The 16,713-nt window shown below is 40.1% G+C and overlaps 1 protein-coding gene across 2 annotated transcripts; it reads right to left on the bottom strand.

Annotated features, from left to right (window-relative positions):
* Nucleotides 1–364: 364 nt before the first annotated feature.
* LOC133873273 (3-isopropylmalate dehydratase large subunit, chloroplastic-like) lies at nucleotides 365–15,149 on the bottom strand. 2 transcript variants are annotated; one of them, XM_062310996.1, is made up of 15 exons: nucleotides 14,589–14,906; nucleotides 14,317–14,451; nucleotides 14,044–14,214; nucleotides 13,328–13,480; nucleotides 13,144–13,212; nucleotides 12,923–13,039; nucleotides 11,900–11,974; nucleotides 11,676–11,753; nucleotides 5,290–5,385; nucleotides 4,852–4,901; nucleotides 3,183–3,237; nucleotides 2,852–2,983; nucleotides 2,207–2,254; nucleotides 1,948–2,106; nucleotides 365–739 (listed from the first exon to the last, which is right to left on the bottom strand). In XM_062310996.1, the coding sequence occupies exons 1-15, from the start codon at nucleotides 14,637–14,639 to the stop codon at nucleotides 599–601; spliced, it is 1,530 nt and encodes a 509-aa protein (XP_062166980.1). In that variant the 5' UTR covers nucleotides 14,640–14,906; the 3' UTR covers nucleotides 365–598. The 2 variants fall into 2 exon arrangements, with proteins under 2 accessions (XP_062166980.1, XP_062166983.1); XM_062310999.1 differs by lacking the exon at nucleotides 13,328–13,480 and having other exon boundaries at nucleotides 14,589–15,149.
* Between the last annotated feature and the right edge of the window lie 1,564 nt (nucleotides 15,150–16,713).

Raw genomic sequence — 16,713 nt, 5'->3', positions numbered from 1 at the left:
TGTCGATTCTTGTGATATTGAGATATATGAATAAAATTATATAGGTCCATTATAAATTGACCAATTTAATTAAACGGGTTAAATTCATCAACCATAACCCGCTAATTTCATGTCAAGTTTACGGATCGTGTCAAGAATTGACAGCCTAGATGTTACATGCCAAGTTCAGGCTGTGTCGAGACATGATTATTAGCCTAATTGGTAAACCATAATCCGACTCATTTACTTAAGCGAGATAGACCTTTCAATCCGAACTGCTAATTTCGTGTCAAGTTTATCTCAAATTTACGGTTCGTGTCAAAATTGCCGGCCATAGGTTTGGGGTTTAAGGTTCTCCTATAACTTGGCCAAAGAACAAGAGAACTATAAACCAAATAAGTTACTATATATAGAAAAATCATATACAACATAATTTGTTTCTTAGAACTGCCCTAAAAAACAAAGTTTATTGCCGAGGCTACAACTCGCTTAAAAGCTAAATATTAGCACCAAGATAATGATAAATTAAACACTACAGCTTCAAACATCCCAACAGCAGGATCCATTATGGTTTTCAGCTCTGCCATTTGAACTCTGTTGATTTTATGATATCAAAAGCCTACAGCAAGAACTCCCTTGGATCGGTAACATAACCCGTCAAAGCAGATGCTGCTGCAGTATATGGGGAAGCAAGATATATCTGGCCTTCTTTGTGTCCCATTCGGCCTGGGAAGTTTCTGTTTGTTGTTGACACGCAGACCTGCAAAGACCATCCCTCACAGCTATATGAAATCCATAGAAATTATAGTGTCATTTGCCTTGCACATTATGAGAAATCTAAGTAAAAAAACATAATGGGGTAGTTGCGATACACAATAAAATTACTAATAAACTCATGCACAAACAAAATCAATTAGATTTCTACGGTCCGAATATTCCGATACTATATTCTAAGACACAAAGTGAAAGGTTTTAACAATGAATTTCTACACTTTCTAGAACATCCCCAATATGTACCCCACCTTCCAAAGAACTGAAATATGGTAAAATGGCTCAAGTCATTAAACCATTTCTTAATGCAGATATGGAGAATGTGACTTATTACAGGATATTAGTGAACAAGAAGGCATCGAGGATCCATACTCCACAATGATGTCTATTGGAACTTTACATTAACAGGCTGACTCTACAGAGTACAGGCCCTTCTAAATAATGCAAAAGGCAGCCTGGATTGGAGGGCTGAGATGATTGTTCTCATAAATTTAGATGTTATGTTCTAAAGAAGTAACTTAGATGAGAGGTTGTTTTTATTAACAGAGACTTTAAGTGTCACTACTAGACAATTACTCCTATTACCCTCTGCTCTTCTTGAGACAGAATATAAATGTCAACCAAACAATTACTGTAAATCTCGTGTAAAGATTAATCTTCTACTGGGATCCACCAACACCAAGGGTCAGGCATCATTCTCATACATTTGAATACGTTGATATGCAATGCACTGATCTATGAGTTCCATCACATGGAGAACATGCAATGATCTAAGAGTCACCCTCACAGAGGAAACCATTCAAACGTGATAATCATCCTATCGGCATTATTACAAGTTTAATGATTTATCAAAAAACAAGCATAATGTAAACTTCTCAGGAAACATTACTGGACTTAACATTATGATCTGGAGTGAGAAACAAAGGCATTTCAGTGCTCATGAAACATGTATTACATTCAGAATCTCATCCCAGATAGGCCCTGGAAATTCTTTGCAAATTGAGGCGGCGAATGATCATTAGGACTGGGCCATGGGCAAGTCATTATTCCAATTTAGTACTTCTATTGATTTTTTTCTTGAGATTTTAGCTGGAAAGATGGATCTACTTGCAGAAAACAAATAAATAAAGAGCTAGTTATGCTCAACATCCAATCATGCTGTCTGGAAGGTGCAAAGAAAGGAAAAGAATAACTTGCCATAGGTTCATTCATGCGTCCATAAGTGTCTCTAGGGCCACCCAAACAAGCAGCACAACCAGGACTTGCTGGTGTGTCACAACCAGCTTCTTCAAATATCTGGGAGCAAGTCTTGCCACCAGATCCTGGTACTTCAAGACTATATACGTCCATCCAAACCTGTAAAGTTAATCATGTAGATGCTTAACATTTCATTTACCATTAAATTCTTCCTATGATTATTTTCTATTTATCTAAACGAAGATTTAGATTTACAGACCTTTTGGGTCGCAGGGACTAGGAATGTGGGAACTTTAACCTTTTTGCCCTGCAGATAAAGCAATTATATCTTTTTAGCTTAATACCCCAAAGAAGGGAAAATAATATTAGCAAGCAGAAACAATGGCGCTGGGCAATCAAATGAATTACAATAAAATAAGTAGCTCCAAAAAGGAGCATAGTTACTATATTAAAACTATCAGAATGTCAAAAACTCCTTAATGAACAAAACACAATAGCATACCTGAATCTCAATAAAGTAAATAATGCTGAAAGGTCAAACAAAATGCCATAAAAGAAAAAAATATGCAATTAAGGCATGTTGCTATACAGAAGAAATTAAGATACATGTTTCGTGAGCAAAATACATCCCTGATGCTCACGAATTATATTATACTACTCATACGAGGCAGAGGGTTAGTGATTTTTCTCATGATTCTTAACAAATGGATAAAGACCAACCAAGTCAGCCACCAGCAATCAAAATTTCCAACAACTCAACCCCATAAAGTAATAATAAAAAAAAAGAATAAAAAAGAAGAAGAGAGATTAAAAAAGAAAATTATATTTAGACTTTAATCCATGCCAGCATATAAGTAGAAAAAGAATTGTCCAACATATACAACAAAGATATATGGCTTCTTACTGAAGCTAGGAAAACTTTGGCTGCAGCTATAAAGTCCTCAGTTTTTCCTCCAGTACAAGATCCGATATATACTCTGTCAATTTTCACATCTTTGCATTCTCTTGCTAAAGCCCGATTATCAGGAGAATGAGGCTGCAATGATATATAGACATCATTAATCATAAAAAAGGCAAATCTAGGAATCTGTCAAGAACTAAAACAGAGATAAACAGTTTCAGGAGATAAAGTATGTGATCCACAATATCCATAGAGTCCCATTTTTTATTACATCAGGAAAATAAAGAGAAATAAAATAAAAACCTTCTTTTTGACAGCTATCAAAATCACCCACCTTTGCTACCAGTGGTTCCAGTTTTGAGATATCAAATCTGTACTCAGAGAGAAATCTAAAAGCCAAGAAAATTAAACTCATCAATACAAATGAAATCCAAAATAGAAACAAGAGATATTAACACACATGACTTATCACCAAGAGACACATCCTATACGTGAGTCTAAGGACACTCATCCGATACGGAAGTCTAGTGATAAAGAGATAAAAGATAAACAGCATGAAGAGATAGAGATAAGCAGCATGAAGAGATAGAGATAAGATAGAAACTCAAATGTATAAGATAGAGTTATACTTCAATGTAAAGAGGTAGAGTTGTAGTTAACCTAATATATTGTAAATGCTATATATATCAATGAAAGATCACTAAGATGAGCACGGTGAAAATATTATACAGCAAGGGTGTTCGGGTTCGATTAAGAGAAAAAAAAACTATTGGAAAAAATTCATCAAAGAAGTTAATTCAGTATGTCATCAAATAATAAATTCTCATCTTGATCACAGTATGTATAAGATAATTGACCTAAAACTACTCACTGAACTACTTTCTTTCACATCTGATCAAGTTTCCAGATGAGAAAGTTATAACTCTGTCACAAGGACCAAATATTTTTTTAAGCTGCCAGCTTTTGGTCAATATGTATGTTCACTACTATGAATGCACAAAATATTAAAATTTCAAGGTCTGAATCGAAGTTTATACCAGTTTATAGTACATAACCAAAAGCATAAGAGCAAATGACGTCTGTTGTAGCACTTCAGAAAGTACTACCGAAACACCCGTAGATGTTAGGTGAATAAAACAGAAAATGAAAACAAAGGTTTGTGTTTCATTTGTTAAGCAAAATAATCATTTTACCAGTAAATGATTTTACAATGCAAGAGTAACAATCGGTACACTAATGCTATTTTTGTTCATCATATCTTATTGACAAACTGTAAGAAATCCATAAAAGAGTAGAAAGCTAGGATGGGAAGTAAATTTTACTGAATTGTACACTAAAGATGATTTCATGACAGAACCCCACACTGGCCCTCCCCCTCTTCCTCAATCCGAATCAATTGGAGTGCATCTTTTATACCTACAAGTAGAAACTATTCTCTATTTTCCAACATAATAAACAAAATATTGCCTTTTCCAACGAGCAAGCTTACATAGAAAGTCTCTTTGATGATTCTATTCCATATTGCCTAAGAATTATTATCTTTAATCAATTAAGTCAACCAGAACATGATAAAGTGGGCTTTAGGATGGGGAATCAACTATCTATACATTCTTGCCAGTTCTGGCTGAGTGCATCTGAAAGTGACAAGACACCACAGGATCCATAGCTATTTGGGCACTGAAGGTTGGAAAGGTCCTCAAAATCCCATTCAAAGCTGGCATCAACTGTTCGTTGAGAATCTAATTGTTTGATGTTGTTTCAACTACTACATACTCAAATCATACCAAAACCCCCTGCCGTCCCCACCCAAAAAAAGGAAAAAATGAAAGAAATACTCGCCTATGCAATTTCCATATAAAATTATAAATTGAGTATATGTCCATGTAGTCTTAAAACTAAATACTCAAATACATTAAAGCAGTACCATTAGAACTAGGATTAGACATCGAAAACTCCATTGTAATAAGAACTAATCCATAACAATTATTTTATTCATTTAATACCTTGCTTGTTCATCACTATAAACTGGTTCATGGACCACAGAGGTCTTATCCTGTGAAAAACAAGAGATAAGGGATTATAAGCAAATGTTAGACATGATAAAAGTAGAATACATAATAGAAAATTATTTTTTGTTCCCAAAAAGCACATGATTTGAAGCAATAAGTTTTTCATCAAGGTGAAACCCCAACCCCATTAAGACAAAGATGGTTACCCAGGCTTCCAGTCCATTACTCTCAATTTTTAATTTATCACAGCTAGGCGAAAAATTTTCTAGTCTAAGTGTGTTTGTATAAACGTACAGAAATACATGCATAGCTAATTCATAAATCTGTGTGCACGTAAACACACAGACAAGTATGTATATATATAGGGAGAGAAAGGGAGAGAGAGAGAGAGCACTATCAAACCAAATGCATGTAATGATCAATTGCACGAACCTCAAGGTACTTGTATGTAGTGTTATCAGGAGGAACAACACCATTCTTTGCCCCAGCTTCAATAGCCATGCTGCATAACGTCATCCTTTCTTCCATCTATCCAGTGCAGAAGATTAAAAAACTTAAATTTATTATCCACTAGAAAAATAAGCGTGATTAACATTTGCAGACATAAATTTGTAATGATATCATAGACTTGGAACAAATATTTCTTTTTTATAAGTAATAAGCCAATCTCATTAAAGGTGTGAGGCACCCTTTAGTACATTGGGAGTATACAAAAGGTAACGCCTAACTAAAGAAACGAGTAAGAAAATCAAGAAAGCTAAAAGATAAGGGAAACACATAAGCCATAGTCCAAAGATACAGAGTGTGATAGGAAGATAAAAGTTCCTCAGGGGTCTTCTCCACGTCCTCAAAGCTTCGGTTATTTATTTCCCTTCATAAGCCCCAAAAGAGGCAAGTGAGCGCCATTTTCCACACCGTAGCACTCCTCGACCAGCCTGAAGACCACCAACAAGCAAGCAGATCAATAACCCATTGTGGCATAACCCAAGACAACCCAAAGCGACAGAAAAGAGAGTACCACAAGGCAGAAGCCACATCGCAATGGAGAAGGAAATGGTTCACAAACTCCTCCGTCTTCTTGCACATGTAACATTTGTTTATCATGATAACATGGCGCTTCCTGAGATTGTCTAAGGTGAGGATCTTTCCAAGAGTCGCCGACCACGAAAAGAAGGCCGCCCTTGAGGGGGCTTGGGTTCGCCACACATACTTCCAGGGAAAGTGAGTACCTATACGACGAGTCAAGGAGTGAAAAAGAGTGAAAAAAAAAAGTCTTGACCTTGATAAGGCATTTTTTGGAAGGGACCCACCAAAGCTTGTCTTCGCAGCCTCTTCTGACTATAATTGAATGCAGTATCTGGAAGAAAGAAGAAAAAATCTTGACCTTGAAAAGGCCTTTTTTGGAAGGGACACACCAAAGCTTGTCTTCGCCGCCTATTCTGACTATAACTAAATGCAACATCTAGAAGAAAGAAACAAAAACATTCACCTCCCAATCATGCGCTTCTTTAATAAAGATAATGTTCCACTAGTTGGAACCACCCAAGAACTCTAGGTTATTTGCAACAGAGGAGTCCTTCGCAGCAGCTATACCAAACAAGGTTGGAAAAGTTGCATTGAGAGTCATATTCCCGACCCACAGATCGTGCCAAAAGTTAATCCTGGTCCCATCTCCCATTTCGAATCTGGTGTAGCCCGAAAAAGTCTCACAACCTTTTCTAACATTCTTCCACAATCCCACCACGAAAGCTCCTGTAGGAACGAGGAAGCACCATCTGCCTCGTAAACAGCCAAATTTGGAATCCACCTTTGTTCTCCGCCAACCATCTCTCTCAATACTAAAGCGCCACAACCATTTACCTAGAAGAGCGCGGTTGAACATTCTTAAGTTACGGATAGCCAACCCTCCTTCAGAGATCGGGGAGTAAGCCTTAGTTGAGCTAACAAGGTGATATTTAAATTCATCACCAATCCCTGCCCATAGAAAGTCTCGTTGGAGCTTCTCAATGCGATTAGCCACACTAGCAGAGATAAGAAAAAGGGGCAAAAAGTACGTAGGTAGGTTGGAAAGTATGCTCTTAATAAGGGTGACCCTGTTGCCTTTGGAAAGATATATTCGTTTCCAACTGGCCAACCGACGCTCTATCTTTTCCACAATGACATCCCAAATAGACTTTGCCATGTAAGAAGCCCCTAACAGGCGGCCAAGATTCTTCAAGGGCAGAGAGGCAGTCCCACAACCTAAAATGCCAGTCAACTCACCCATGTTGTCCACATTACCCACAGGAACCAAAACAGACTTAGTCAGATTAACCTTTAAAACATAAACAACTTCCAAAAATAAGAGTAGAAATTGGAGATGATGGAGACGACTAGGGTTGGCCCCACAAAAAGCCAAAGTATCATCCGCGAAAAACAAGTGTGTGATATTTATGGCTGGAGGCCTAGAACCCACAGAGAAGCCTAAGAGAAAACCTCTATCAACAGTAGCAGTGATCATTTTGCTCAAAGCCTCCATGACTATAACGAAGAGAAAAGGAGATAGTGGGTCGCCTTGCCTCAACCTACGAGAGCTACTGAAAAAGCCAGTTGGAGAGCCATTTATCAAAATGGAGAAGCAAACCGAAGATATGCAATGCACTATCCAAGAGCACCATTTCTCCCTGAAACCACACCTCCTCATCATGTACAAAAGGAAATTCCAGTTGACATGGTCAAAAGCCTTTGCAATATCCAGCTTGCAAAGTAACCCAGGATCGCCGAACTTGAGACGATTGTCCAAACATTCGCTAGCTAAGGACCGAATTCAGAATTTACCTACCTTTAACAAAAGCGTTCTGAGGCTTAGAGATAATCTTTTCCATAATAGAACTCATTCTATAAGCAAGGACTTTAGCTATGATCTTACAAACCCCACTGATAAGACTAATAGGCCGAAAGTCAAAGATATTGATCACCCCAGCTTTCTTCGGAGTTAAAGCAATGAAGGAGGCACTAAGGCTTTTCTCGAACTAGCTATGAGCATGGAAATCTAGGAGAACCTTCATGAGATCAGATTTGATTACATCCCAGCAGTCTTGAAAAAAGCCATAGAGAAGCCATCAGGGCCTGGGGCCTTATCTCTATTCATACCCTTCACTACCTCTAAAACCTCTCTCTCCTCAAACGGGAGCTCTAGCCTAGAGGCCTCCTCCACCTCTAGAGAGTTGAAAGCAAGGTTATCCAATCTAGGCCTCCAGTTGTGATGTTCAGAGAATAAAGAGTCATAAAACTGAACAATGTGATCTCTAATAACTGAGGGATCGGAAGTAACTGAGTTTTTGATAGAAAGCGACTCAATAGAATTGAATATCTGGTTCAAGTTAGCAAGCTGATGGAAGAACTTTGTGCATTTATTGCCTTCTTTAAGCCAAAGAACCCTTGATTTTTGCCTCCAACTAATTTTTTCTTGAAGAGTAATTTTTTCCAGGTCACTGGAGATCAGACTTTTACTTGGCTTCTCTTCGGGATCTAAGGCTCTTTCTGTCTCCAGTATATCAAAAGTGTGCAGTTCCTTGGGGCGAGCTTGTTTAAGGGAATCGATATTACCAAACACTTGAGTGTTCGACCTTATAAGATCAAACTTTAGAGCCTTCAATTTCTGAGCCAAAATGAAGCTAGGAGAGCCTTGAAAACTATAAGACGACCACCATTGCCTCACCCTATCCACAAAACCAGCTTCTTTCAACCACATATTCTCAATTTTGAAAGGTTTTTTGCCCTCTTGAATACCACCGCAGTCAAGGAGAATGGGAAAGTGATCCAAGCACAGTCTGGGAACCATTTTCTGAAGGAGCCTAGGATAATTAGTTTCTCAATCCGGAGAGACAAAAAACCGATCAAGTCTAGACCGAGAAGAATTATTGGACCACGTAGATAGCCCACCAGAAAGGGGAAGATCCATGAGACCCAACTCAGAAATAAAGTTTGAAAATTCCGTCATCGCGGGGCAAAAACGAGCTTCCCCCGATCTTTCACAAGGGAAACGGGGGACATTAAAGTCGCCTCCAATGCACCAAGGCAAATCCCACCAACTAAGAAGTCCAACCAGCTCCTCCCAAAGAGACCTTCTACGATTGTTGATATTTGGACCATAGACCCCCGCAAAAGCCCAAGTGAAATCATCTGCAATATTTTTGAAGGAGAAGGTCACAACATACTCTCCCACATACACTTCAATCGTATCCACAACCCTCTTGTCCCATAAAAGGAGAATACCACCAGACGCCCCGCTAGAAGGAAGGAAGCACCAGCCAGCATGAAGACAACCCCACAAGTTTCGCACAATGTTGATGAAAATGAAGTTTAGTTTCCTATAAGCAAATAATGTCTGCCTTCCACTGTCTCAAAAGATTTCTGACTTTCAACCGCTTGTCAACTTCGTTTGGCCCTCTCACATTTCATGAAAGCAGTTTAGGTTCATAAAAATTTGTTTGGGCCCTCACCTTTTTCCTACCATGTGAAGCACTACCACTATGTGTATCATAATTTATAAAGCAGAACAAATTGTTCACTTCTCTCGAAATTCTTTTTGCCACCTTTGGTGAAGAGCCCATTCCTTGTTTAGCATTACTGGCGATACTGGCCGTAAATAGGGCTGATAACTATTCCTCAAGACCATCACATGAGAGTCCCACAACGTGCCTTGACTAGCTGAAAAATCCATTCGGAGTGCTGCAGCCCAGCATACCCCTTAAGATTGACTGTTGAGTAACATAGTATTGGGGGAACCTCCGCCTCCGAGTAAATATCCACCTCCAAGCTGGGACAAACTAAGCCTAGCTCCTTTCTATTCCCTCCAAGAGGTTGGGGAGAGGTGAAGACAACCATTTTGGACAGGGAAGGATTCAGAGCTAAGAAGATTGAGTCGTCAACCACATGAGACTGTCGTGGATGAGTCTCTTGCTGGGCAGGAGAAGAGGGCTCAGTGGTGCGCTCAGCCCCCACGATGAAGCCAAGGGAGGCTGTCTGTGGATTTGGATCCATGCCCTTCGGATATGGCAGCTCCAGAGTCGTCTAAAGAGAAGCTGTGGGGGAACCCACCCCAAGCGTGAACTCTAAGTCCGTCTCCAGCGTGGTCAAGTTCACAAGAGGAAGATCCATCCCAAGGCTAGGAAAAGGACTCATTGAAGGAGAGCACACCAGTGTGACCCGTGGAGGCGGAGCAGCGCTGGAGATCTCAGAAGTCACTGGAGGGAACGAGGAGGGGCTTATCGGCGTGAAATCTAGAGGGGCCCAAGGATGTGAGACGATGAAGAGGGGCTCAGTGATCACCGAAGCAGACTGGACCGTGCTCGATGACGGCAGTGAGGGGGTGGCCCGAAGAAGTGAGACGGTGGGGGCGGGCTCAGTGGTCACCGGAGTAAGCTGGGCCGCGCTCAATGACGGCATCGGGTTAGACGGGTAGGGTTCCGGTGAAAACGGGTCGGAAGTGGTTTTCGGGTTAGGGAGCCATGCCCTAACTGATGATTGATGAGGGTCTGGATTCATCCTAGAGAGGGATTGGGTAGAGTGGGAGCCCACTTTGGCTTTCCCTTTCTCAGCACGTGAGAAATGCCTCTTGGTCTGGATCTTGTGCTGGACCTTGGGCTGGATTTTGGGTTGGACCGCTAGGCGTTGAAGAGGCTTAGGTTTGCAGCCTAAGGGCTTGTGTGCATAGGAAGAGCAAAGGCCTTTGCTCAAATTCTTCAGGCAATTTTCAACTTCTACTTTGATGCGTTCTAACGTCTCTCTAAGAGATGCCACCTCTGAGTTTTCACCAAAGAGGAAAGACGTGCAACCACCATGTCCTGATGCCATGTCAGAAGGAACCTATCCAATTGGAGCAGACTCAGCAAAGGATGGACGTCGCTGGAAGGGGAAGTTCTCTGCCGGAGCCAACGCCTGAGCTTTCAACGTCCGAAGCACCTTCGCTTGAACCATCGTCTTCACCGGCACCTTCTATTTCTTCGAGCCCATCACCGAAGGATTTTGTGCTGCTAGCTTCGTTGAAGCCAAGGTGGATTTGACTAGAGCTCGGGACAAGTTTTTGTGGGATTTTGCCAAAGCTCGGGACGTGATCTTAGAGGAGTCTTGCAACCAGCTCGAAATTCTTGCGAACGACCCCGGATGAGTCCCGAAACACTCCTCCATCGGAGGAAGTGTCTCCGCTAAGACCGTTGCGTAGGATCTCCTTTCTGTCACCGAAATAGCCTTGGGCTCTTTCCTACAACCTCAAACCTATCCAGAACGGAGGAAATCCTTGGCTAAATGAAGCTCGTAGGCAAAGCGAGTCCAACCTTCACCGTGTTTGTTTGAGCGTCTCTGGGCTAAGATTATGGGAAAACCAGGAATGGATTGGTTCCAGAAGACCCTTGAGTCTCTGACTACCATCAAATTCTCAAAGGAGCCATGCAGCCATGTTGTTTCGTCTCTGTTGAGGAGAATGGACCTCGCTGAGCCGCGACATTTTTCACGAATCCTCAAGCCTGCAACGCCTCCCCTTACCTCCATGTCGAAATCCTTTGACTCTACAAACCACCTACGTAGAAACCTCCCGTTCGCCTCCATAACTCTGTAGATGGTTCGGATCTCTTGCAACGGCAAAAATGGAGAGAGAGAGAGAGAGAGAGAGAGAGAGCGAGAGAGCAGGGGAAGGAAGGTGGTGGTTCGTCGAAAACCAAGAGGGTTAACGACGGTGGTAGTTAGTCGGCGGCGGGAGAGTTTGGGGGGAGCAGGATAAGTGAATCACTAAAAAAATGCTGAATACTAGGAACAAATATGTTCTAAGATTTACTTACAGTTAAACTTTCAACAGTTGTGCCAACAAACTCCATAGATTTGTATGTCGCACCAGATACAGATATTTCACCAATAATCTGCAGGCAAGTATTGTTCAGGAAAATAACAAATCAGAGAATGGAAGCTATGTACCCTAAATGAACCAATTAAAAGTGATATACCGGATAAGGCTACATATCAACATTCAAAGGAAATAATAGATTGCAGAACAAGTTTAACTTACTTGTAAAATCAAATCTTTTGCAAGCAAATAACTTGGCATTTCACCATCCATCACAAATCTAAGAGTTGGGGGCACCTGCAAATTAAAGATGCATGAAAAATTAGATATAAGGGGGTTGTTTGTCAAGGAACAATACATTACAGTACTGTTCATGTACTTTTTTTTTTTTTTTTTTTTTTTTTTCATTTTTTTATACTTTTCACTACTAATCAACATCAAAACATTCCCACTTTTTTCATTTTTTTATATCACATCAATAATTTTTTATTACTATTCAAATAAAAAAATTCACTACAATACAAAACTTTTTCACCTTTTTATACAAATTCTTTTTATTTTATATCACATCATCACTTTTTAATAATTTCAAAAACTAACAACCCACTACTCTGTTCTGTTCTGTAATGTCACTTGCCAAACAAGCCCAAGGATACAACAAATATAATTCTACATCAGACAAGAAAAACTTTGTCAATTTATAAGATAGAACACACATACAGATTGCAGAAAATGGCAAACACACATAGCTTGAAGGAAATTGAAAGCATAATCTTCCCTTACTTTCTGGATTCTAGTTCTCTTATCTGTTGAAAATAGTAAGTTTTGAGACGGATAGATCTACTAGTTCTGTAATTTAAGAGATAGCAAAGGAAAAAAGAAAGAAAGTGCAATCACGGTACTGCTTTTTTCCATGGAAGTGTAAAAAGAGAAAAATAATTAATTTTTAAACATCTTTATGAGCATTTCAATAAATAACTCGAATTAGCAAGATGTAAAAGAGTGTAACATAGGAATGCATAGTTATACCAAAGTTGCTAAAGTGAGGACGTGTATAAATGCTAGACAACATAGATTTCCAGAGGAAAGCAACCAAGGAAACATAGTATTATAGCTAGACCCCCTGGGGGGGACATTCACCAAAATTGTATTAATGTAAGCTAATATTCTTACATCAAATAACATAGAAAAAGCAGATACACAACATAATAAACTGTCAGAAACCAAACTAAAGCATCTCTTGACCTTGAGCAACAGCTTCCCGGCGCCCAACACAAAACCTGCATCAGTAATGCCAATTCCAGTAGCGAATTGGCCAAACGCTCCAGCTGTACAAGTGTGAGAGTCTGTACCCAGTAAGACCTGGAGGCAATGAAAAAAAGGGTTTGACAAAAGTTGTGGATCCCGAAGGCATAAAATTTACATAAATTATTAACATCTCAGTGAATTTGATGAAAGGACTATACCTCTCCAGGCCTGCAATGACCTTCTTGTGCAAGAGCGATATGGCATACACCTTTGTAATCTGGGTTAGCCTGAAAAGTTATGAAGTAAACTTTACAAGTAATTTCAATAACCAGGGAATAAAATATAAACTCTTAGGGAGAACAGATTAGAGAATGGAAAGTAAAGACGGCTGAAGAGCCATACCTTAAAATTACTAAGGTCTTTAATATCATAAAAGTACTTGATATTTTGCTCCACGCATAAATCCCTCAATATATCCACGTTACGGTTTGCACGTTCATCACTCGTGAATATGTAATGGTCAGGTATTATTACAATCTTTTCCCGGTCCCAAACCTTAATTCCAAAACAACAGTGCACTTACACAACCTCAGACACAGGCAATACACAATCCAAAACACACAAAATTCACACCACAAGAGAGAGAGTGACTGAGTTTACCTATCATCGAACTATTTCAACATTTAAGCTCAAAACTTAGCAACCAACATGATAACGAAGGCTGTGAAACAATCAAACACATCTCACTAGTATGTAATTTACAAGCTCATATGAGCCAAGATACAATCAGTCTATCGTGGAATACTTGACCACCAACGAACTACAGATCATCGACCAGTAACCGACCCAAGGGGATTGGTGCCCACCCCCTAACCTTAATAAGCATAAACACAACCCTAAGTGTTTTTAATGGAACTTCAAACTTCAATTTAAATATGCAATTCTTCTCACACATTTACATCACATCTCCAAACTGGATTTACGCTACTTAACATATAAAGCACTTGCAATCAATTTAACGTATCATCTTCACAATCAGCAATCATAAAAATCTTAGTAAAGCACACAATCATCAGAACAATTAAAATCACTTTGCAACACAACAGACAAGCCAATACCTTGGCATTCTCTCCGAATTCTTTCTTGAAGATGTCGAACGAACCTGGGCCACAGACATCATGGGTCATCAAAATGTCAACATTCACCCACACATTCTCACCGGGGCTCAACTGGCTTTTCTCGGAAGCCCTGGCCAATATCTTCTCGGTCAACGTCATCGCAGTCTTGACCTGAAATTAACCACAATCCCACCATTAAAATCCACAAAACTATCAGACCCGCTAACCAAAAACACAAAAATCGTTGAGAAAAATAAATGATAGGAACCCAACTGAGCCAGTAGTGGAAGGCTTGCGTTCTGATTGCTGTGGTGCCGTTACCGAACAAATTTTCTTGGAAACCGTTCTCCTGCATTTCGGAATGGAAAACAGTGACGGTGCCGAAAAAGCAGAGAACCCCAAATCTTTCTGCGTAAAAGAGAAGGAAATATGACATCGATGAGTGAAATTTTGTCAGAGAAAGAGTGGGAAATAAAAGTTACAGTGAGAAATTTGGGAAAGTGGGAGCTGGTTTGGGAAAGTGGGAGCTGGGGTGACGTATTGACCTTGTTGAGGATGAAAGATGTGGCGGTTGGAGCAATGGTAGAGGAAGCCATGGGTGGATTGTGGTGCTGTTTATTGCGAGGTTTTCTCTATTTTCTTAGGAAAATGCAGTGTGCAGTTTGTTTCCTGAGAGAACTGGAGGCGGCGGCTGCGGCAGCGGAAGACTTCGGGCCCATCCTCCAAGACTTTGAGGGGAACACAACGACCAAAGACCGGATGTCCCTATTCCTGATTCGAGCAGTGTGTAGGGGATCTTTCGGCTTGAGTTACTGTTTGTCGTGGGACCATATATCGTTTCAGGTACTGTGTTGAACAAAAATACATGCCCACGCAACTCCATTGCTGACTGCCGAAGCCCCGCTCAAGAGACGCAACACCAGCGAAGTAAGTGTCAAATATTCTCTTTCCTTTGCTCTTGTCTCTGTGGATTATGTGGGGGACGAATCCATGGTGAAGAAAAGCAAGCCCACGTGCAGCACCAGTTGCAATGTTGAGCCGTTTGTCCCAGTCAAGGACTTCAAGGGCCCCTGTCCGATTTCTCAGCCAAAGGTCTAAGCTCCCCATGCATTGACCATATATTCATACACAAGGAGGTTCTCCTCGTCGAAAGAGCAGTACCCAATCAATGGGATTAGATTTTGGTGCTTTACCTTTTCCAAAGTTTCCATTTCAGCAATATATTCTCGGTGACCCTGTGTTTTAGCTTCGCTTAGCTTCTGAACTACAACTGTTTTTTCCATTAGGCCAGAATACAATTCCAAAACCTCCATCTCCAGATATGTTTGTCTTGCCGAAATTGTCGGTGGCTTCAAGATTATCAACTTGGGTTAATTACAGAAGAGGCTGCTCAAACATGGCTACATTGATGCTCAAAGGTTCCTTCGATCTGCTGCTGCTTTAGAACTAAGATTCTGATCTATAAAACAATGTACTTCACTGGTGTTGCGTCGCTTGAGCGGGGCTTCGGCGGTCGGCGTTGGCGTTGCGCGGGGAGGACGAATGGCCTCGCTGGCGGGGTGCTCTAAAATGTTTCGATCAGATGGTGTCGTGATGGTCGAGCGAATACAGATGTGGAGGGGTTAAACGAACAAAACTATCCGTACCTTGCTCGGAATTATGGTTTTAAAAAACACTTGCCTCTAGAGTTTTCAGCCATAACAATCGATTGTTGCTTTAAAGCGATAGAATGGTACAGCTCTGTACATAACGATCAATCATTGCTTTAAAATGATCCAACGATCGCAGTCTGCATGCATTTGAATTTGGTATTTTCAGCATAATCACTTGGGAGGGAGTCTATTAAAAGGGCTAGAATAAACCTTAGACCCCATTTCCGCCATTTTTCTGATACGGGACCCTACAGAGAGAAAGATGAGGGCCTGCTATGAGAGTTGTGCTCTTGCCTCTTATGGCTTGAAAAGCTCTCATATTTGGGGTATAAAGCTCAACCTAGCTTTAATTTATATATTATCTTTCATGTTTAAGCTGTGATTTGCATGATATTTGCCTTCTTTTATTTATGGTTAAAAGTTTGGTCTTTTTGGTAAATAAGCTTGACCTTTCATGAAAGGTGTGAGCTTTGAGGGCTAGCCTATGTTTTAACCTTAAAATAGTGTTTAAACACCTACCTATGCCAATCCACATCTTAAAACATTTCTTTGGTTGTTTAAGAAGGAAAATGTAACCATGGTAAGAAAGTTAAGACCTTTAGAGTTTTTAAGTTGTGTCGTAACTTTGGTTGTTTTTAAATGTTTATGCATGTTGGGTAGGGAGTGTTGTGATATCTAGGGGCCTTAGGTAAGTGATAGATCAAGTTTTGGTAGAATGAAATAGGGAAAAAATATTTATTGGTGGAGCAGTGGCATGTGACTATGCAAGTGCTCCTTTTGTTGATGGGTTGGTTTGTTTCAAAGATCCGGTGTTTTCATGTTCATGATATTTGGTGTTTCAGGTTGATGTGTTAATTTTCTATTTAAGGGCGTAAATAAATTGGTTTACGCTAAAGCCTAATAGAAGTTATTCTCAAATATAAGTTTCACATTGAATAATGTTACATACTATACCCCATCTCACTTGGTTGATATAGTAGTATACATCGACCTTGTTTTTTTAAAAAGAATAAAAAAA

This window comes from Alnus glutinosa, chromosome 1 (assembly GCF_958979055.1).
Source record: "Alnus glutinosa chromosome 1, dhAlnGlut1.1, whole genome shotgun sequence".
NCBI classification, from domain to species: Eukaryota; Viridiplantae; Streptophyta; class Magnoliopsida; order Fagales; family Betulaceae; genus Alnus; species Alnus glutinosa.
Note: the sequence above shows the minus strand (reverse complement) of the source record. Positions and strands in the feature narration are given on the sequence as shown.

Coding starts and splice junctions, on each gene's coding strand:
- LOC133873273 (XM_062310996.1), bottom strand. CDS start 14,639: ATGGCTTCCTCTACCATTGCTCCAACCGCCACATCTTTCATCCTCAAC. Junction 14,215..14,316: donor AGCCTTCCACTACTGGCTCA/GTTGGGTTCCTA, acceptor GGTTAATTTCAG/GTCAAGACTGCGATGACGTT. Junction 11,754..11,899: donor CAAAAGATTTGATTTTACAA/GTAAGTTAAACT, acceptor ACTTGCCTGCAG/ATTATTGGTGAAATATCTGT.